Genomic DNA, 22,833 nt, shown 5'->3' with positions numbered 1-22,833 from the left:
ACGTTGCCGTCTTCAGATTAGCGGCCCGTGTTTTTCAAGTAGTGGTTCGATGTGGATGTGTTGTGTGTAGGAGAATCCACATACATGCAGCCAGTTCTTCTCTCTGTCTAGATCTGGTTCCAGAGTCCTTCAGACTCCAAAGCATATGACTAAAACAACACATGGTAATGAGGCAGGACAACAACCCCGAGGTGGACAGGCCTTCCTCAGTGAGCCAGTTCAATCAGAAGTGAAGACGCCTTTCAGATGAGAGGAAAGACATCTTGAGTGGCAACTACACTTGCTTGTTCTGGGATCTTCAGACGGTTATTGATCAGATTTGCGCTCAGATGAAGCCGCCGATCAACTTCAGTCGTGTTTTTCTCCATGTTGTATTTAAACGTGAACTCTTCCACAGGGCACTGTTTCACTCGGACAAGCTGAGCACTGCTCATCTCTTCAGTGTTACTGATGATGTAATTTGTAGTTTAACCAGCTGAATGTATCCACGCTGATCAATAGCAAGGACGGCTTTACTGACAGCATTTGAGAGAAGTGTGACGTGACAGTTTGCACTGTAAAACGCTTTTAGAACCTTTCTGAAACCTGTTTGTTCAAATACTTTTGTCGATGTTCCTACATTACAGTTTTAACGCTTTCGTACACAGTTCATGTGCATGTTACCACATATTCTGTTACTTAGGTTCCAAACTCTATGGACATTTTCCTGTATTTATTTATTAAAACACACTTCAGAAAAAGTTTGTTTCTACTGATCCTCATCATCAAATGCAACACTTACAGTTTGGCCTAGAAAAGGACAATAACTGGCTTCTGTCCCATAAAATATTCTGTGCTTTTCACCAACGATCACTGAGGCTGAACAGTTCATTTTCAAATCAGTATCACATTTCAAATGACCATAATTTTAAAACCAAAAGGGTCTGAAATGTTAGTTTTACACCTAGAATAGAATCATGCTTGGTACAAATCTAGGCTGCTAACAAGTTGAGTCTCTTCATCTCCATGTGTTTTCAAAAGGAGATGAGTCTGGACCAGTTAATCACACACTGCCTACAAAATTTCCCATTCAGATACTGATCATGATACTGGGTTTTTTCCTGTTGAGCTGAAACTCTGACTCATCTAAACGTTTCCACTGTCTTTCAGTCTATGTTACTCAAACCGTAGAATGATCTGATGTACAGCTTCCTCTATGGTCACAGACTTTTAGTCTGGAAGCAGCAGCAGCAGCCTGTAAACTTTTCTGAAGTCCTTTGAGACCACGTGGCTGTATTCATTACTACAGCACGACACTAGACAGTGGTTTCCACTTTGGGCCTTAAGCATTGAATTTCCCCTTAAGTCCCTCAATATGTTCACATTATAGTGTCCTGTAGATGGCAAATGATAAAAATATTCCTTCGGACGTGACTGATATCTTACAAAGTTTGGCATAAAGTGATGGACCATGATCAGCCTTTGGTAGATGATGCTCCCAATCATTCTCACCTGTTAACAATTAACTTGCTAATTGGAATTATTCCAGTATTACCTGAGTATTTAAAAAAATATTCGTGTGTTGTATCTAACCCCAAACTTTGACAAAATGTTTCTTTGGAGGTTTTTGGCAGATAAAAAAAAAAGGTTAAAGCTTTAAGTTTAAAGTGTAAAGAACTGACTAATCACGAGTTAGTTTTTGATTATTTTTTTTTAGAAGAAGTCCCAACTCTGGAAATGGGGTTTGTAACTTAAGATGTTAAAGAGTTTCCCTAGATTTTGTTAAAGCTTCTCCTAAGCTCACGGCTGATGACTCATATCTACCAGTTCCTAAATACAAAGACCCGAGAGACGTCTGGATTCCATGGACATTAATACCAAACCAGGGGGTGGAGCTGAAAGCAAAGGGAAAATAACACTAAGAGCAGCAGCCTTGGTAGTTTGTTTCCTTTTATTCCCCAATAAAATGTCCTACAAATGTTTTCAGACGATGACAGCGTTCTTCACCTCGAAGGCTGAACCGAAGGCCAGACAAAGGACACTTGGAAAACAACAGAGTCCATGTTAACAGAAAAACTACATGAACTGGTCTGTTTCACACACCGTTTTTCAGAAGCTCTTCAGGGAAACAATCACACGAGGTTCAATCAGTGAATACAAATCCTGCCGACACAATAAATAGTTTCCAGAGCAGAAAGAAACACTCATCCCTCAACACGCTTATCAAAAATTAACTGTTACTGTGAGTATTTAATTTGTAAAACCAAATTGACTGGACCTTTATTTGGAGCTTTCCCCAAACGTAATCAGTGGTAATAATCGTAGAAGTCGCACAACAATAAATCACCTGGATTCACACATTCAGTTACTTGACCACCAAATTAAAACAGTAAAACTCAAACACTGAGACCAAGCGGAGAGGTTCCGTTTCTCTAAATCAGCAGCATCGAACCAGAGGGAATGTAGCCAAGTCGAAGAGCCACGACCTGCTTCTGATTTTAAGTATTTCACAGTATGACGACCAATTTATCGCGATGAAATGGCTGATTTACCAGGACGAGATAAGTACAAATGTGTGAGTGCGTGTGGATAAAACCGGTGGAGGATGACCAGGTGACATCTGCTAAAAGCTCCAGGTTCAGCCTTTCTTCTCCTCCAGGATCTTATGGAGCTCGTCCGCATCCTCTGCAGTTTTGACCCGGATGAGGAGGGGGACTGGGCTGGTGGAGTTTTTGTCATCAACCGGTGGGTTGGGGACACAAACCACCATCACGTTGTTCTTCCCGACCCGAGTGCACGGCATGGACGACTGCACCATGATGTTCAGCAGGATGTTTCCTACAGAGGAGGAGGAAAGAAAACAGTTGATAGGAAAACTAACAGCTTTCAAAAATGGGAAATATTTGTCCCGTTCACCTCTGGTGTCTGAGTTGGTTAATTAGTGAACAGAAGATTAAATTAAGTGAATGATGGGGATTTTGCACTAAACTCACATTTATGTTAACAACAGCATTAAATTCAATAGTGTCTAAAATACTTTTCCCCCGTGAACTAGTCGGGTTTATGGCCACAGAAAATCACTTGCTGTGTTACTGCTACTTTTGGGCTTCAAGTACATTTTCAGCACGTTCAAGTATAAATAAAGTTTGACTCTGATCAGCCTGAAGCATGAAGAAGAAAAAGTTCCTCTGTTTGAGCAGCAGGTGGCGATGTTCATTCACAGCTCAGCAGCTCCTGCTGGCGTCTTTCTGGCCTCTGTGTAAGTGGTTAATGCATTAAATTGACAAATGCATTAATATGAATTTATATCATCTTTCAATTTGAGCCTTAGTATTAAAAACACCTTCTACGTTACAGAAAGTTTCCTTTAAATGCTGTGAAGTTCCAGCTTTTAAATGATAAATATTTGCTGCTTTTATTGTGTGAAATTATAATGTTCAACACTAACATTTTAAATTAGTTTTCTGCATTTGTATGTCACTACCTACAAAACCCACCATCTACTTCTTCAAAGATCTAAACTTGTCTGCACTTGCTAGAAATTTCCAGAGACAATATTTCACTACTAGTTTCCTCCTCAAACCGATTGCTTCTGATTTTGTAGTTTAAGATTTTACCCAGGTTGGTGTCGGCACGAATGATCATCTGAACTTTTCCCTCTGCTGTTTGTTTCAGGTGCAGCGTTCCCACTCCTTTCTCTTTGAACTCCGAGTCCTTCTTGTAGAACATTTTACACCTGAAGGCAACAGAAATCATGTTACCACCAGATAAAACCCACTGCTTTTATATTAGGACCACAATACAGTGTACGTGCTAAAATATGTTTTTTAAAAATGGAATCTGGCCAACGTTGACACCTACTGCATTAAAGGAGAAAAATAAAAGTTTACTAAACACAAATGATTCAACTGTGTCTGTTAAAGTTATTTAGAGGGAATTTTTCTAAGCACAAAAGGCCTTTAAACATTTAATGACTGACTCTGGTTAATAAACAGACGTACTTCTTTGAGTAGAAAGCATCTTCTTCCTTCACCTCTTTCACCTCAGGTTTAGGAGGCTCCTCTGAATCCTCATCTCCGTTCTCATCTACAACACAAAAAACAACAAATAAATCAAATAATGAATTCAAGTTAACTGATGGACAATGGATCTGAAACAAAAGTTCACTGCTGTCAAAGCTTTTTCAGTGGGAAGACTTAATGTTGTTGTTTTTTTTTACTTTTACCGTAATTGACAAAAAAATCCTTGGATTTCTACTGCTCCAGTAAAACAAGACATTTGACCCAAGGTCCTGGAAATGCGGGTTTGGTATTTGCTGACGATAAACCAAGCAATCAATTCAACAGGACTGATAATGAACTCTGTTATTGGTTACAACTCTATATTGATGATGCTTTCAGATTTCATTTAACAATAAGATATGTATCTTTCATTTTTTGGTCCTTTCAGCTTAACCCGTGAGTTCAGGGTCACCACAGCAGATCATTGTCCACATGTTGATTTGGCAGTTTTATGTATCTTAATATGCATCTATTCATCCTTTTCTTGATAAATTATAGTTTTAAAGTTTTTAGTTTACAGACATAAAAACAATGGACTACAAAGAATTAAACTTGTAAGAATTGATCAAAATAGTTGCTGCCTAATTTTTCCTTTAATTTACTACATCAACTTTCACATTCTGTTCCACACATATCTTAGCATCACGGAAACATAAAACCTCATACAAGTCTTTCTAGCTTATCTGCCTTACAGTTGTTGTTCTGTATTGTTAGTTTAACCAAAGCACATTCCAAACTGAGATTTTAGCTCGAGTTACATAACAAGACAAACACACAAATAAAGAGGGATTTGAGTATAAACGTCAGATAATTAATTAGTCATTTTAGCATTTGACCATGACATGTTACAGACATGCTCTGCAGTCATATAACACTTTTCTACCTATTGGCAATCAAAGCACTTCGCACTGCTTCTCATTCACCTGTACACACACACACACACACACACACACACACGGGGGAGCATTTGGCCAACACCCACCAGCAGCAACTAAGTTGGGGTTTAGAGTCTTGCTCAAGGACAACATGTGAACGGAGGAGCCGGAGACCGAACCAACAACTGTGGGATTGGTGGACGACCGCTGCACCTCCTGTGCCACAGTCGCCCTAATTTGTCTGCAGCCCTATTAGCTTAACTGTGACTTGATTTCGGTTTCAATAACACAGAAAGGTCTTCCACTGCTTCTATGTGACAGCTCCAAATTGAAACTCAACCTACTGAACCTAACCAACCTTATTTCCCACAGTGATTAGAAGTAGAATTGTAATTTCATCACTTAATTCGGGGCTGGATACCAACACTTGCCCAAGGCATTTAATATTTATGTTCATCAAGTGGAATGCGTCATACGTTGCCTGATCAGACAAATAAAAATTAAATGCAATTTCTGTAGCTTTTCCCAAATTCGATTTGTGTCACTCTGCTACAATATCAGCACTGACTGCCACATATTGATTTTCTAATTTTGTAACCATTTAAATTGATTCAAATTGCAAATTATCGGTCTTGCGAACAAAGTGTAGAAAATATTAATGGAGTCCTTCACATTTTGCTGGTCGATACCATTTCTGGTTAAAACATAACAGTGAGTCAACAAACACAAAGTCTTTAAAACTCTGTTCGCTTGAAGACTATTTTGAAATACTTTTTTTAAAAGGAGGTATTAATAATCTCTACAAGTTAGTTTAGTATGTTAATAAGAATCTAATAAATGCCCAAATCCCTGTTTATTCATCTTTTAATAAGCCTACATTTTCTCTTTTGGACAACTATGCCGGGTTGTTAGGCTACTTGCCTGAAGAACAAGAGGTTGAAAAAGCTTAATGTGAGAGGTTTCTGTTTTTCTTTGTGATTAAATCTTTTGATTTCATTTACATTTATACATAATAATGATTCAGAAAATAATGAGCATACACTCTTAATGTGTCGATGAAGATTCTCAGTCATCCGGTTTCTTCAGACATGCATTATTAAATAAAAATATTGGAATTTCCATTCTCAAGTTGGAACCTGAAGTATTTGGAACTTATTACTGATTTTTTTTTCTATCCACTAGTCAGTGTAGTTTTTAACTGGCTAAGGAATAACTATATGTAGTTCATTTATAAAATGTAAACTAGTATAAACTCAGCATGAATTAATTTTGCTGATGTCTACCTGCAGGTTTAGGGTCTTCGGCTTTTGTCCCACTGAAAGACAGAGGTGCAGCAGAACCAGGAGCTCCAAACAGGGAGGTCTGGCTAGAGGAGGTGCTGGAAAAGGAGAAGCTGGGAGTCGTTTTGGAACCCAAGGAGCCAAGAAGCGAGCTGTCCACTTTCTGACCGAAGTTAAATGTAACACCAGCAGGGATCGGAGCAGCAGTGGAGCTCTTGTCCCTGGCAGACTCTTCTGTCGTTTTTCTTCCAAATGAGAACAGACTAGCAGCTGGAGCTGGAGCCACTGAGCTGCTGCTGCTGCTGGGTGAGGAAGATGATGATGGAGGAGGAGGAGGAGGAGGGGTAGCTTTGGTTGGCAGCATCCCTCCCTGCTTCTTCTCCTCTGAGCCTCCGTCAGCCAGAGCAGTAGATCCGGCCCCATACTGTCGCTCGATGCTGGCCAGGTGTCGCTCATAATCCCTGAAGATGGGGTTCAGATCACATAGAGGGTTGTCGTTCACGTGCTTGGTGATCCAGTCGCGCACAGAGCAGTTGAGTGCGGTTAGCTGCCGGCTGTACTCCTTGTTGCTGACGCTGCTGCAGGAGCTGGAGCTTGGAGTCTGGCTCACAGTGGAGCCATTGGTCTGCTTGTTGGTGATGTCAGGGGTGGGTTTGGTGGAGGTGGGGCCGTTGAATGTGAGACCTAAGATGATGGAGGTAGAAATGTTAGTGACTGAAGAAAGTAACATCTGACAGCCCCCTCCCCCCTCGGAAGCCCCACCCCCTTATTCTGCCCTACAGCAACATAAGGACATGAAATGGAGAAATAAATAAATAAAAACGCACACAGGCAGACACCAACACACAGCGCCACGGATTCTGCTCCGTTACACTCCACAGCAAAGCAAGCACATTTTCAACTCATGCATGTCCACAGTCAACTGGAAGAAGCTTCTGCAACTCAATTCTTTTCAAATTAATAAATAGATGACAACCTTTCCAAAATCCACAGAGTCATTCTGAATGTATTTCCACAATCCTCAGACTCCTGCAACAATTCACATAAAAACATACAATTTCCAGTCTGGTGCATGGAAACAACGTTATAATAAATAATACTGATTTATCACATCTTTATAACATCTACCAACCAAACATTAAAACTTTTACCACTATGGTCAATTCATAGTAGCCACCTCCTTGTGTTTGAACAGACTGAGTAAAGTAGCGGCTTGTTTCGAGCCTCAAAGGTGAAGTTCATTTAAAACACTATAAAACCGTTTTAAATTGGTTACTTTTTAATGCTATTCAGTTAAATACATCAAACAATTGAGCTCCTTGCTCTTCTTCTTGCTGTTGCCACTGTCCAGAGGCCATCAGGTGTTGTAGTCAGCACACACAGAATGTGTCTATGGAGGGAACCTCAACTGGGGTTTAACAGCGGGAAAAGAAATCTACTACAGAGCAGTCAGAGCGACTCTGGCAGCAGAAACTGTCTGATATTACTGTAACTTTATGTGCATCGTATACTCAGAGTAGTTTGTCCATCAGACAAAACACCAGACACTTATTCAATGATACTCCAAATCTTTTTATTTAAATTTCTACACCTGGTCCACCACCATCACCCTCAATACCAGTGTACCACAGGGCTATGTGATCAGCCCGTTCCTCTACTCCCTCTTCACCCATGACTGTGCTTGGCTTCAACTCCATCATCAGTTTAGCAGAAGACGGTGATCAGCCTCAGAGACAATGAGCAAGCCTACAGGGAGGAGGTACAACACCTGGCTGTGTGGTGTGTGGACAATAACGTGCTCCTTAACTCCACCAAGACTAAGGAGCTCATCGTGGACTTCAGAAGTGAGAAGGGAGGCACGCATGGCTCCATCCACATCAACGAGATGGCTTCAAATCTGACCAGTCATAGGGTAGATGTTAGTTCCGTATGCTTGAGAGGTCACGTCACATGACCAACCAATGAGTACTCCTTTTCACACAGGAGGGTCAGCAGTCCATATCCATGGTGGATGGTCATTATTCATGTTACTGTGCAACTCTGAGGACTAATAAGTTTTGTTTTTTTATTACTCCCCACTACGCTGAAAACGATTATTTGTTCTCTACTACATTTACTCAACAAGTGCAGTTACTATGACTTTTCAGATAAAGATCAGACATCAGCTCTATGATTATCTGCTGCCAAATAGCATCTTGCTGTGACACCAAACAAGAGACACTCATGGAAAGAAGGACGCCATCAGCATGTTTCCGCACAAATATCTAACCCACAAATGCCTGTGTTCTCCTCACCTGGTGAAGCAGAGGACGTTGCAGGAGATGAGAAACCCCCAAAGGAAGTAGTGATGCTGTTTCCATTGGTCAGACCTCCGAGACCTTTAAAGCCTCCACCGTTCCCAAAACCAGAAAATGACGCTGAAGCCCCACTTGCTGCTGACGTGGTCAAAGCAAAACCTTTAAAGCCTTTGAAGGCCCCTGGACTTTCACCCTGAAACAAATGAAAATGTTCAGAAATAAACAGAGAATTTTTGATTAAAGATTTATCTTAGAGTCAACATCAAAAAAACACATAAAAACCAAAAAGAAAAAAAACAAACAAACACAAATGTCTGTGGGAAATACTTTACCTCTGATCCAATGTTTCGGCGTTTCGCCTTCTTAATGGCTCGGTTCTTCAATACATCTTCGCTTGCAACTGAAAATGTCCCTGCCTGATGAAGGATAAACCATTTTTTACAGGTTAATCTGAGCTCTGACCATAACTCTTTCAACTTGATTTATGTTCTAAAGGTGGTTAAGTGGTGCTTTTCACTCAGTGTCAACATGTGTTCTTGATGTTTTTAATCACTCACTAAGAAACTTTGGGAGTTTGGAGAACACATCTTTAAAAAAAAAAAAAAAAGAAGAAAAACTTACTAAAGCAACATGCTAAAGTAACAATATAAAACTGTTACACCAACGTGAATGTCACCTAATAAAATACCACAGTAAATACCGTAACAGATTATTATTATCAGTAATAAACAGATTATTACATTCAAATTCACAAGGATATTACAGCAGGATTTTCGGATTGTTAGGATAAACTAGTTTAAAATCTTGGCATTAGCACAATTCATTTTAATGTAATTTTTGCATTTGGTGGACTTGCCTCTTCGCCCTCATCCTCCTGATCCCAGTTCCTATCAGTTAGTTCTTTATCTGCGATCCTCTTCGCCATTCCACTGGCTCTGTAACAGAGAAAAAAAAGTTATCTAAATAATTCATTTGCAGCAAGATCAGGACTAAGAAATGTGACCCAGGAGGCTGTAGCTTTTCCATATTTATTGCACAAACCTGAGCTTCATCACACTGACATTTGGCAATACAAAGAGCATAAAACAAGACAAAAGTACGTGAAGTATTAACCCATTTTACAAAAACACAATGCTAAAAAAATGACATTTGTTACTGTCCTAAATATTCATACAATTTGTAATTTTTAACAGCTCTACTCTTCAAAGGAGTTTTAAAGTGGGAATTTTACATTCAAGACTTTCAAAAAAAAAAAAAAAAACACCCAACAAGCTGGCACCGCCTATTACATATTATTTACATTTTCTCTTCCTCTTCTTTTGTAATTTCGTCCAATATGGGCTGTTGTAATAATGGATAACATTAAAATGCCATCACTGACACAAGATATTAGAAATGATCAGCAGAATTCTATTTAGTTTCAACAGCAGCACAAAGCGCAGTGTCCAAAATGACCATAAAGTTTTATCAGCTCCTCACGTCAACATGAAAGGAGTTTGACACAGCTGCTTCCATTCGATCGCTGGTCGCAGCACATTGTTGATTCTATTTTCTATGAATTACAATCTACCTTCATTTTGTCAGCAATGTGAAATGAGCTCTTCTGCATAAAATGTTTGCTAAAATGTGCTGACATACATCTGTTACAATAATATCGCCTGGTAGCAAATACATTAAAAACTAGTTGTTAAGCTTTAACTCATAGAAGGAAAAATACATAGCTGAACATCCTGTTAGCTTGTGAGAGATAACGACGGAGACCGGCGAGCAGCAATAATGCAGCTGTTTCAATCAGCGCCCTCGTTACGTTAACCTGCTGATGAAAAACTAAAAGTTCAGATTACATTAACGTTCTAGTCTTCTCCGAAGTCTAACCGTAAAACCTAGTGAGGCAACAGCTACTTAGCTTAACTTAGCTCATGTTCACAGGTTAAAAACTAACACATCCTGAAAGCAGAAGCAGCGGGCTAAGCAGGCCCAAAGGTTAGCAGCTAGCAGCTAACAGCTAACACCGAGCGCTCTGGTAAACGCCGCTTCGTACAACGACCGGCGGTAATACAACAGTTATTAAAGTAAGCATCGTTGTACCTTGTCTGGAAGGTGAATTCCAACCTCTACCGTTTAATAATTGTCTGACAGATCCAGGAAACGCAGACCGTTTCAGAATTGTGAAGTGACCTCCTTTACAGATAAAACCGCTGTATTTTGAACGAGCCTCCCTCACGCCGCCATTTTACATAGCGGTATATCCGCGTGGATTCGCGCGTCCCACCTTATTCGCGCGTGCGCTTTAGACTGAGCTGTTGATGACTGCATCAGACTGCATCATGGTGGTTGTAGTTCAAAAAAGTCGAAAGTCTTTTATTTTCCAAGTCTTAGGAAATCACAATGTTGAGTGTTCATCTTAACAGCTTCATAATTTAGGCTGTTTAGCTCCCAAAATGAGACTGTTTTAATCATTTAGATTGTGCATATTTTTCATGCTGAATTTTTGTCTTGTAACGTATGACTTTTTGTTTCATGTTTATCCTTTTCATCTCAGTCTTTACTTTTTACCTATGACCTTTAACATTTTCTCTTTTGTGATTTTCTTATGTTTTACTTTTTATATTATATTATAGGAATGTTTAAAAAATGTTTTATACAAAAGCTCAATTTTAACATTTTATCTCAGCATATTACTTATCATGACAAACTTTTCTTCTTTACTTTTTACTTTAACTTTTTCATGCTAAACTTTCTTTAAATAATAAAAATAAGACTTTTGTAGGGTTAACACATTTTGGTGCTTTAAAGTGAGTTATAAAGCTTGAGTTTACGCTTAATTTTATGAACACAATTTTAAAGGTAAACAATGTGTTTTGGCACAAACAATCCATTGCTCTTATGACTGGGACTCGAGTAACTTTCACGATCCTGCACAGCTTTTTCCTTTGGCTAAGTGGTGATTCTGGGATTTCCTGCTCAATCCATTTCAGAATTTCTTCCGTCTTTCAGCTTCGTCAGGTGTTTCAGAGCTGGGAAAAAGATCAGGATGCATGCAGAGAGTTGAGGGATTCGGGGGTAAAATGGTGCAGAGTTGGGCAGCAGATGGCTCGCCTCCAAGCTTCCAGGATCCCGGTCGGCCTTGCCAAATAGGAACAGGTGCTGGAGAAAGTGAGGAAGTGAGCTGTGGGCCCTAGTGGCAGCAGGAGACCCTTGACCAGCTGGCGCAGAGAAATGGAAAGATTTGGCAGCAGAAAAAAGGGAAAACCTGTATAATGTAGAAGGAAGAGGGCAGGCAACATGTAAAACTAAAGGATGGGAGATTTTTTCAGTTTCAACATTTTAGTTTACAATATTCAGCCATTTTATGTGTGGGTGTGAGTTTCTCAGGAGCAGCAGCTTATGAACAAAATCATTCCCATAAACCTCACGTTTAGCCTTTTAGTATCAAAGATGATGAACATGTAGCCATTCAACAACTCTTTTCTTGTTCTGCAGCAGATATGCAGCGCAGAACTCCAGCGTTCAACCCGGAGCTCGGCCACATGTCAAAGTGTCAAAGACTGAACCCCAAGTTGCCGCCATCAGTGTGTAAGTGTGAATGGGGGAATGAGAGGCAGCATTGTAACGTGCTCTATATAAAAACATTATATCATCCGACCACTTTAATATGGTGCCACCTTCAAGTAACTTGTGTTGATTAGGGGGCATCAGTTGTGTACATCCTCAAACTCATTTGTAACAAAAGGTATAGGTTTCATAGGTTGTGAGCAACAAGATGACATAATCTATGGAGTTTGTAATCATGGTCAACCTGATTTTTCCAGAGCTCCTCCAGATGATGTGATCTGAACTCCTAATGAAGAAAAACTCCTTTTTTCTTTATTCAGCCGGTTGTTGTTTATCAAGCACTTTGTTTTATTGATTTATTGACGTATTAATTTATTTGTCACTGCATTATTTAAGTGAAACAAAACAAAGAAATAAATCCTTTTTTTTACCTGGCGACCCTGAACTCACAGGATAAGCCGAAAGGACAAAAAAAACAAAACAAAAAGAAATTACCTCCATTGTTCATGTATTCATTTTTTCTCATCTCCTCCCACAGGTATTGGCTAAGTACCCTTTCATTATAAAAACTGAATATGGTTAGTGGGTAAAATAAAAGTTAAAACAGAAAAAAATAATCTGTAGCTTTCTCTTTGGAGTTTGGTGTGATTGAAGGGTTTGGGGTTTAAAGCTGAAATGGCATTTCATATTTTTCTGTTTGTTTCTGTTTAAATTAAAATGAGCATGATGACCTGAAAAACACCTCTTCTCTTAATAATCTCATCCCAAACCTGCCTGTAATTAATTATTATGTGTGATTAAATCATTAAGATCCTGCCATCATTTCATGCACGCAGTATCATATGCATCTCCTTTCTAATTGCCCGTACAGCAGACAGACCTACGTGTCAATTAGGCTTTAGCAAATGGAGCCGTAATTAGGTTGAATTAATTGATGGGTTATGTGGACAGCAATTAGAACAGTGACAAATTAGAAGAAAGCAGAACTGATGTTTTTCTAATGTGAGAGAGCAGCTTTTAAATCTTTTAAATTATCCGGTTTAATCACACAATTTAGCTTTTGTTTTCTATTAACATCAGAGTAAAAGTGTTGGTTTTTAAACTGGATTTCTGTGTAGAATCAGAAACAACCTAATGCCTTCTAGTGGCTGCGAATGGTACTAAACTGAACAAAAAGACAAATGTCCCAGCTTTACCTTTCTATTCGGATTCATTCTAATGACTCAGCAATTAGAGTCACAATATGGTCAAAGCTAAATCGCTGAATTTGCTTTGTATAAGAGTCACTGCACCTCTTTCATTTCATCTGAAATGGAAAATAACATTTAAAGCCTGAACTTTAAAGATCTTCACTGACTGTACATGACAAATGTCATTGTGAGGTTTAACTTAAGGGTATATTTACACGTGTGTGTGTGTTCTGCTGTGTAGAAATCACAGCAGTGTTTGCATCCTCCATATTTCAGGCCAGCACAATGTCTGGGACAAAGCATGTTTTGTTGTATATTCTCTGCAGCTAAAGTCTGTGATCCACAGACACCAGCTGTTACTGGTGACTGACGCCGCTTTTCTGCACAAGCTTTTATTTTACATTTTAAGGGCTTTTACTATTTCCTTTAAATATTGTATCTTAGTTTAAAATTTAATAGGAACTACAGCTGTCACGCCAACATGTTGAAGTAAAGAGTACAACAGTTGACTCTTAAATGTAACAACATGGAATAAAATAGAAACCCTCAAGCCAAGTACAAGTACATCAATGTCAGTTTTCAGTACTTGAGTAAAATTTTCCAGCCCAAAAATTTCTATGACCGGAAAAGTTACATTTACTCTGTAAAGTAACGTGTTTCTTCCTGTGTTCAATACCACCTCATGTTTGTCTGTCCAGGCTGATGTTCTAATGAGTTTGTCCATTGGGACAGATGTAATGAAATTGTCTCCAAGTGTTTCTCCAGGTGTTTGACAAAAATGGAAAAAATGCAAGCTCACATTGTCCTTGACCTTTGACCTTGGTGTACTAAACTGTAATCAGTTCATCATGGCTCCAAGTCAAAGTCAAAAACTGGTCCATGGCACAGAAATCATTGGCTCACGACGAAGGGGAAGTGTCAGAGGTCAAACTGTTCTCGTAAGAAAGGAAGGAGACTTTCCTCTGACAGAACGTTTGCCGATCAGTTTTTGCTTCTTTTTCAGTAAATTCCGTATCTGAGATGAAGCTTCTTTTCATACCTTCATATAAAGGTTTTAATATGTCAGTGGTCAACAGCTTCAGTTGGAATTCTGAGGCAGAAACAGTTCTGACGAAAACACAATGCAATAAGTGGTTGTTTCGCAGGCTGAAGTACCTTGTGCTGCATTGTTGTAAATTTCAGTGTATACTGCCCCCCCACCCCCAACCCCCAACCCACCTGACCCACTGACCCTGGAGAGAAAGCAGCAGGTTAAACAATGCATGATACGAACAGCAGCCTGCGTTTAATCCTCGCTGCTGTGTGATATATGTGAACTGTGCCTGTGATGTTTCACTGCTGGATGCTGCATTAACAGTGTCTGTCTGATGTTTTTGGGAGTTCGTCCTCCCCGCTGCTCTGAATCATAACAGCCTGTGAAGCTGATCCTCCACCTGGGGAAATATCCATCTGATAAATGAATTTGCCCGTCAGACTCTTTAAAGCCGCCTGATTACAAACTGCCTGTTTGGTTTAATATGAAGTGGCTTGGCAAACACTGAAGGGAGTTTAGAACAATCGGACTGAGATGATTGAATTATACTGATTAATAATTCATTCCTATTAAATCCTCGAACTTAGAACAAGTGAGTGGCTGTTGCCAGAGAGCTACCACTGAGGATTAGAAAAGAGTTTTTACTTTCAAAGCTGAGTGTGTCATTTTATTAGAGCTAACGGCACAGAGGACAAAACCTCTTTAGCAGTCAGTTTATTGTACCCAGCTCATTGAACTGTTTGGCTTTAGAGGCCAAACTGATCTTAATGATGTAGGATATGAAAAAAAACTCTTCTTTTGTCTGATTGCCAAAAGTTACATGTTGTCCTTGTCCAGTGATGGGGACCATGCGTTTGAAGCAGTCGAACATCAAACCTTCTGTGTTTCCTGAGCCCTGAGCCCCCCAGCTGCTGCCCTGTTATTCATTTATGTGTCTGGAGAATGATCTGTTTATTGTCTGTAGTTATCGCTTTGCAGATTGTGGAAATCTGCTAAGCAATTTGGTTGAGTGGAGCATTTTTTATGATTCTTTCCAGCTTCTTAAAAGCAGTGCATGCAATAACATGACATATCCTTCAGTGCTAGCTGCCCCCTCCCTGCTACACTGCACGTTTCTGACACACAAACACACAGTGAATCATTATTATGTCAGCATATTATCTCTGCATGACAACTTCCAGCTGAACAATGCATTTTTTTCCCCCCATTCCCCAGAGCATAAAAGGCACCGTGACCACCTTTTTGTTCAAATACGACTCATTCAGTAGCAGGGATGTTTCTTTGTGCCTCACGCCGAAGAATTGCTCAGTGATGTTCTCGGCTTGTGGCCAAAGCCGAGCGGAGAAAACTCGCATGGCAGCTTGTGTGTGTTTATTCTTGGTGAAGAGAAAGAAGCAGGTCACAGCCTGAGCAGAGCAACAATTAATTCAGAGAAAGAGCAGCAATGACTGAGATGTTGTTTACCAGCAGGTGCCACTTAAATACTCAGTGTAATCCCACAGCAGCAGCAGTGGTTTATGTCTGAGAGACGCCGTAGTGGGTTTGGATGTGTTCTAATGTCTGATCTTCCTCCCAGGCACCCTGTGGTTTTCCATTCATCTTCAAGACATCATAAACATCAAGAGTAAAATCCACTGAATGAAAAACATCTTTTCTCTTAATGTCATCAAACTGCATCTCCACAGAATTACTGAGTTTGGGTCAAAACCATTAGACACTGAACGATCCTTTAGACTGGCTCCATCACAACAAGTTACAGTCCTACATTTACATCATATTTTCACTCACTGACCACTTTATTAGGTACACCTTTACACTTTGGTGCAGTCCAATACAACAGCTCCTCATGCAGCTCATGGTGTTCTACTGTTGTATATGTATCCTGTGTCCACACTGTATCCTGTTAATTTACTGTGTCCTCATAGTTTCCAGTCATGTGACTTGTGCAAAAAACACTAGAAAACTCTGAGAATGGCAGCACTGACTGTTATTTTTCAATCTCTTCCAATCGCTGAACGTTCAGATCACATATCAAAAACAGACTCGAGAACTAACTCCACTTTTCTGCACATACAGTAGCCACCGCAGTATGAAAACAGCAAAGTTGCTGTTACAGATCCACTTCTGGGAGCTCACCAACGTACTGTGGCTGTATAACAACACAACATCTCAATGAACAAACACAATCAAAACTTTTTTTAATAACGTCAGGTCCTACAGACTTAGAGTCCATGTTTACAGCCTGGGTTAATGTGAAGAAGATGGAGTGGAGTGATTCGGTGAACTTGTACTTACTTAAAGTTTTTAATGCAGCTGTAAACAAACAGAGTGACACTGACAAAGTCTATGTGTGAGACGCAGACAAACGCTGTCACCCAAACAATCTACCACGTAATTAATCCCTACGGTGACGGTGTTTCGATTAGTTTGTTTTCCTCTTGTTTACATGCACAATATGTCAGAATTTCAGGAACAATAAGAACAGTAAGACACCGTCATTAAGAACGACTTCAGTGCTGCTTCAGTGTCATGAAAAAGCAACCATCATGAGCATCATAATGACAGATGTTGTGCCTGAGCTGTTGTGATGTATTGTATGAGAGTGTACAGGTGTACCTAATAAAGTGCCCAATAAGTGTATACACACATTACAATATGATGAATGGGGCCATTTACATGATTAAAATGACCACAAAGACACAGGGTCCTGTACTAACCGCCACATAACTGTCAACCTGCTGCTGCTATTTGTTCTACACACAATCAAATTAATGCCACAAAAGATGTAAAATGATCGCTGCAGATGCGAAGTGACGTAAATTGACCACAAAAAGACCCAACCACAAACAGAGCTGTTCTGTGTGTCTTTCAGTCTGAGGGAGGGGCTGCAGTGTATGGACAGGCCCGTGTTTTTGTAGGTAGGGGAATGCAGGGTTCTGTCTGCTGCCAGCTCCCTGGCTGCACTTGGCTGACATTTATGCCAACCTCTCATAAGCCCAGAGACACAATCCTACAAATGTCAGTGTATCTTTTCATCAGCAGTGAGGGATATGTTCTTAGCTTCTGCTGCGCCTGCACGGTGTGACGACGCAGTTTACCATCCATCCATTTGGAAGGCTGAGTAAAAATGTCAGAGCACCACTGCAGTGATTGAGTGTCCCTGTTGGTATTAGGCCTCACTTAACAGTCAAACTGCTGCCGCTGTTTGTACCACACACACACAATTGAGTTAATGCTATAAAGCACAGAAATAAACCGTGTGGAGCTGGTGTTTGTATCAGCAGGTATGAATTGCTGCAGTGAGGTAATGAGAAGGTTAATGGCTGAATTAGGAAATTACCATACTGACTTTTCCCCTCGTATTAATTTATCTTTTAGGCTATGTGCTTTGCTACCCACTCTTAATTACACTGCAGCATAAAACAGAAGATATTTAGGACAAATAATGAAAAGGCTTCTAATCTCTAACCCTGTGGCTTATCATCCTCACTAAGAACTGCTTGTCAATACACAATCTTCTCCCTCACAGAGCTGTGGATTCTTATTCCAACCTCTCAAACAGACATCATTATTTTACACAATCAAGAGGAGCTATGGAAATAACTTGTTTTAGCTTTGAGTCTTTTGATCCTGTTTTTTTTTTCTTTTTACTTTGTGGACTTAGCTTTGTAGCAGCGTTAAAAGAGAGGGAGTACTGGGCTCCACATGAAGCATCGTGTTGCTCTGGATGTGTTTAAAACATGTAGCTAAGGTTCATATGATTTACACAATGAAAGCGGAATTAAATTCAACACAATCAGGAAAAGTTCCTCAACAAGTTGCAAAATGTTCATACAGAGCCAATCGATGACACTGGCACTTACGTGATTCAATAGATCTACGGCTTTCAGCTTGTAGCCACAGTGGAACGTGTTCCGCACGTTGATTTGGTGTTTTAGAGAACTGAATTCACAACTTTTAACAAAACCTCATTAAAACCCTCAATATAAAAGAAAAATCTAACTACAGCCCAAAACTGTTTACCTAACAATAACGTAGATATTTCAATTAACCTTTTCAAATACAGTTGAAGTAGAACACACGCAGGAACTCAGACAGATTTGATATCAGCTGGATGTTCATTTTTATCTTATAGTCTACCCCAGGCCAGGCCTGGACCGGCCATCTGTCAGTACTGGCAGAAACCACTGAAGCCTGGCCAGTCCTGGGTCATCACTCACTGGAAATGTTTAATGAGGAATATTTGGAAAACAAATACCATGCAGCCGGCTGCTCCACCGTCCATGGTAACAGAAACACTGAAGCTTTCTTTTAATGATTGGTGGATGAAGGGGGGGTTGTTCTGCCCCAAAGTCAACCGAACTACAGAGAAATCTCAGGCACCCCTGAATGCAACACCACAGAAGAGAGAGTGTGTCCCTTACAGTTAATCACCATCTAGTTTGACCTCACTTTGACTATTGTCACACAGTGAATGTGTCCTGTGAATGTGACATAAAAACTGGAGCACAGGTGAGTTGGAGATGTCAGTTCTTGGTAAAATTAGCAGACGATTATAGGCAAAGAAGGTTTCCATGATACCTGCTCTATGACACATTCAGGTAACACTGGAGCAAGAGCCAACAGCTCCGAATACTGATTGAGTCCTTATGTGGGCTGTTTGTGGTGAGATTAATCTACCTAAACTTTCCAGGCACCTAACCAAAACAGACCAAACAGAGAAAACCCTGGTCGGCTCACACAAATGCTACACAGTAAAAAAAGTGATTAAAATTTGAATAGATCACATCAACTTGTTTTCCAGATGTGCCCTGGCCCCCATCAAAACAGCTCTACACACACCGCTGATTACTACTGCTACTACTACTACTACTACTACTACTACTTCCTTTATTAATATATTATTTAGTCTAGGAGGTTTACAGGAAAACTAACCGGGCTGTTAAATTCGGAAATAAACGAAGGAAATTTTCAACACCGCGAACTCCAGCACCGGATGTTACAGTGAGGCCGAGCGGAGCTTTACAAACCGGAGCAGCTTGGATTCAGAGGCGGAGGAAACTTAAAGAGTTTCACCGCTGAGCCGTGAAATGGAAAGTAGCAGCTGATGTAGCAGCAGAGCTGCCGGGTGGGGGAGGGTCTCAGGCGGTGAGCCGAGCCTCGGAGGGACGGAGGGAGGGAGCGAGCACGGGAAACTATCGCTTTATAGTTTGCAGGCAGTGCAGCTTTTTGACGTCGAGTTTGAGTCTTGGCTCCACGGCAGCGCCCTGATGTCCGTCTGAGACTCTGCAGACGCTGCCTCTGTCCATGGTGCTACTTTCTGTTCAACCCATTACGATGCCGTATGGATTCTAACCGATAACTCACCAAACGCACATATAAGCAGCATTTTTATAGTCAACGGTGAGAATATGTGTTTGAAACTGTGTGGAAGTTGCTCGCGTGGAGTTACCGCTTAAGTCCAATAGTTAACTGCCATTTCTGTTCTTCAACTCTCCGATCACATACTCTCGAGTGCAGCCCCGCCCCCTTATAATGCTCCTGTAATGTCGATTGGTTAGTCAACCTTTCGTTATAAGTTTGCAACTCCTAATTGGCACATCCTTCCCGCCTCTGCCGCCTAGAGCCAGTAGCTTTGACCAATCGCTGCTCGGCTTAGATTCAAAGGGCGGGAGGAGGGAGAAGAAGGGGGAGAAGGAGCAGGGGGTGGCGGAGGTCAGACTGACACAAATGAGGGAAAAGAGACCGGATTTCTGACAACAAAATGCCACATTTGGCCTCTTTGTGTTCGAAGAGGTAAATACCTGAGACTTGGTAGGTTTGGTTGAAAGCTTTCGTTGTTTCATGTGTTCTAACCTTCCACATTTCTGTGCTGCCATTTTACATGTCAATGCTGGAATCCACACAGATGACTCATGGTGGGTTTATTTAGAACACTTTTATATCTAGTTCAGCGATCAACTTGGACAAACCTAGACTTCAGTTAGTCATCCTAGTGAAAACTAATGAATAAACACTGGGTTTTCATCGTCACCATAACAGAAAATGTTATTTGTGCATGTTGCAGCGGTTTTTCACCGAGCAAACAACAAATGGGCCAAACAGTACAAACTCCTGCAGCTGTTCAAACCCTTAAATAATACAAAGTAGTTAACATGATTTACAGGATACGCTGAAGAAATGCCAGGAACACACTCATAAGGCTGTGGTATCGGTTGTATATTGATGCACTTGCTTGACACATTTCAAAGACAAGGTTTTAATAGTACTTACAATAGTAGAAAAAAAGCTCTCTTACTAATGTTTGGTATGCATGAATGCACAATATTAAAAGATCTAGATAGATCTATCTATCTGTCTGTCTTGCATCATATGGATTACTAAAGGTTAGGGATGATCAGATGTTCTAATATAATTAAATTTTTTAAAATACTTTTTGTAAATAGGGTGATATTGATTTATCTGTGGGTAGAGGCTGTAGTACACAAGCTCAAGTAAAAGTACCTAAATACTCCACTACAAGTTAAAAAATTTCACTGAAGTTGATAACATGCTCTAAAATGTACAAAACTTGTACTCAACTAAGAAAACAAACATTTTCAGTAATGGATAAAAACTAAGGACAAAGACCTGTGTTACAATAGGCGCACTGACAGCTGCAGGTATAAAGATGTAGCATTTTAAAAAGAATCTACATCTGCAAAACTTAACTGATAATTAAAGATTCCCAATAAATGCAGTGGAGTAAAACAGTATAATATCCCCCTCAGTGGAGAAAAAGTAAGTGTTGACTGATAAATGGAGAGTACACTTTAAAATTGAAAATACCCCAGTAACTTACCGTCTGTCAACAGCACGCACACATACACATACGTTTATATGTACTAACCTTCTCGATTAAAATGTAATACATAAATATTTAATGTATTTATATGCAACTTTGTGTGTGTGTGTGTGTGTGTATATATATATATATATATATATATATATATATATATATATATATATATATATATATATATATATATATATATTCTTCACTGTGGGGTCCCAGGCACACTGCGCATGCTCGATTCAAGATTGGAGGAGGAGGGGGGGTCTGCTCCATCCGGGAACTTCGGAATTACCATTGACAGCCGAAGCGCAACTTTTCCCCAGGCAAAGTGAAATCGAGCCGCGGACTCGGACAAAATATAGTCCCGCATTTTTAACTTAAATTTAGCTAAAGAAAAGCTAACCTGACCCCCGACGGACCCGTCCACGTTCGGCCGTAATCGGGAGAGAACTCGTCCGTGGCCTGAGCTCTTTTCATCGGGTTTGGAGCACTTTTGAAGACGGGCGGAAAGTGTGTGATGAGTCCCGGCGTGTAAAAAGAAGCGAGAACTTGCTTTGCAGCCTGAGTAGTTGTTCTTTCAATTGTTATTGTCGCTTTAAAAAAATCTTTAATTCACTTAAACTTCGTCTCGGCCGCGTCGAAAGTGGGAGAAAAGTGCTTTTCTAGTCGGAACATGGAACTACAAGGCCTGCAAGAGGCGCTGAAAGTAGAAATCCAATGTCATCAGGTAAATGAAACATCGTGTTATTCTGTCGTTATTGGTGTTGGGAAGCAAGTGAGAGCAGCCGGGTGAAAATGTGGAGGGATGGGAGCTTCCGAAGGGTATTAACTCTGCGACATTGTAATGTCTGCCGGCGACACCGCGTCCACTTCCAAGTCTGATTAAGTGCACTTTTCACTGTACTTTGGCTAATTGTCGCTGGGGTTTTCTGCGAGGAAATCGGAGTGAGAATGCGGTGGTGCTGTGTGGCGATCAGGACGCGACCTGAATATTTATGAGGTGCCAGAGTCGCTGTATGTAGCTAACATCGCTTTGTTCCTCCCTTTAACTTGAGACACTTTTCTAATTTCGCTGCTCCGTCGTGCACAAACTAGTTGCTCAGATGAAGCAGCACCCACAGGTAAATATGTTAGCTGGCTTTTGCTGAAAGAGTCCCCAGCGATACGATCCGAGGGAATTGGGGAGTGTGCGAGAAACTTTATCAGCATAAATCTCCTCCTCTGCTCGGCTACTTGTTAGTTAGCAAGCCTGTCCGTTTTTGCTGAAAATATCCGCTGTGAAGTTTGAATGCTGTGCCTACCCCAAAATAAAGGAAAAAGGTCATTATTGCTGATAAATGTTTTGTTTTATTGTAGGATGGGGAGCTTAGGAGACAGCTGCACGACAGGCAAACAAGAATAACAGCCCTAAGCGATAAACAAGTAAGCTCCGATGGGTTTCATCTGTGAGGCTTTCTGCCTTGTTTTTGACATTGCTATGGAAGCTTTTCAACGTGGTGAATATTTGCTACAAGCCCCCTTTTTTTTTTATTGTGTGCTACCTAGTTGCATAGCTCAGCCTAACCACCGGGCTCCATCCCGGGTCTTGCCTGAGCTCTCAAAGTTGTGTAATGTTGAAAATTTTTAGCGTCCATTTTGAGTAGGTCGACATGTTTCTGGAGAGTAACGTTGGAGGCTAATAACGGAGCAGCTTAGCTAACTCTTCGGCTCAGACTTTTTAAAAACCCC

At 40.5% G+C, this 22,833-nt stretch overlaps 2 protein-coding genes across 6 annotated transcripts in view; one reads left to right on the top strand and one right to left on the bottom strand.

The window, feature by feature from the left end:
- Positions 1–1,912: 1,912 nt before the first annotated feature.
- Positions 1,913–10,763, bottom strand: nup50 (nucleoporin 50). 2 transcript variants are annotated; one of them, XM_067489579.1, is made up of 9 exons: positions 10,581–10,763; positions 9,349–9,427; positions 9,050–9,079; positions 8,825–8,908; positions 8,490–8,685; positions 6,199–6,879; positions 3,981–4,065; positions 3,597–3,715; positions 1,913–2,817 (listed from the first exon to the last, which is right to left on the bottom strand). In XM_067489579.1, exons 2-9 carry the CDS (start codon positions 9,415–9,417, stop codon positions 2,618–2,620), a joined length of 1,464 nt encoding a protein of 487 aa, XP_067345680.1. In that variant the 5' UTR covers positions 9,418–9,427; positions 10,581–10,763; the 3' UTR covers positions 1,913–2,617. The 2 variants fall into 2 exon arrangements, with proteins under 2 accessions (XP_067345680.1, XP_067345682.1); XM_067489581.1 differs by lacking the exon at positions 9,050–9,079 and having other exon boundaries at positions 8,825–8,904; positions 9,345–9,427; positions 10,581–10,762.
- Positions 10,764–19,963: 9,200 nt separating this feature from the next.
- The window catches only part of phf21b (PHD finger protein 21B), an 82,751-nt gene continuing 79,881 nt past the window's right edge, over positions 19,964–22,833 (top strand). The window contains exons 1-2 of one of the 4 annotated variants that reach the window (XM_067489986.1): positions 19,964–20,084; positions 22,462–22,527. Coding sequence is in view for 3 of the 4 variants with exons in the window: in XM_067489982.1 (XP_067346083.1) it covers positions 21,779–21,832; positions 22,462–22,527 (120 nt within the window). In the remaining variant the exon portion in view is untranslated. Of the gene's footprint in view, positions 20,085–21,482; positions 21,833–21,912; positions 22,227–22,461; positions 22,528–22,833 lie in introns of those variants that run through there. The other 3 variants (XM_067489982.1, XM_067489983.1, XM_067489985.1) reach the window with 3 other exon arrangements.

This window comes from Channa argus, chromosome 21, assembly GCF_033026475.1.
Source record: "Channa argus isolate prfri chromosome 21, Channa argus male v1.0, whole genome shotgun sequence".
NCBI lineage: Eukaryota > Metazoa > Chordata > Actinopteri > Anabantiformes > Channidae > Channa > Channa argus.
Note: the sequence above shows the minus strand (reverse complement) of the source record. Positions and strands in the feature narration are given on the sequence as shown.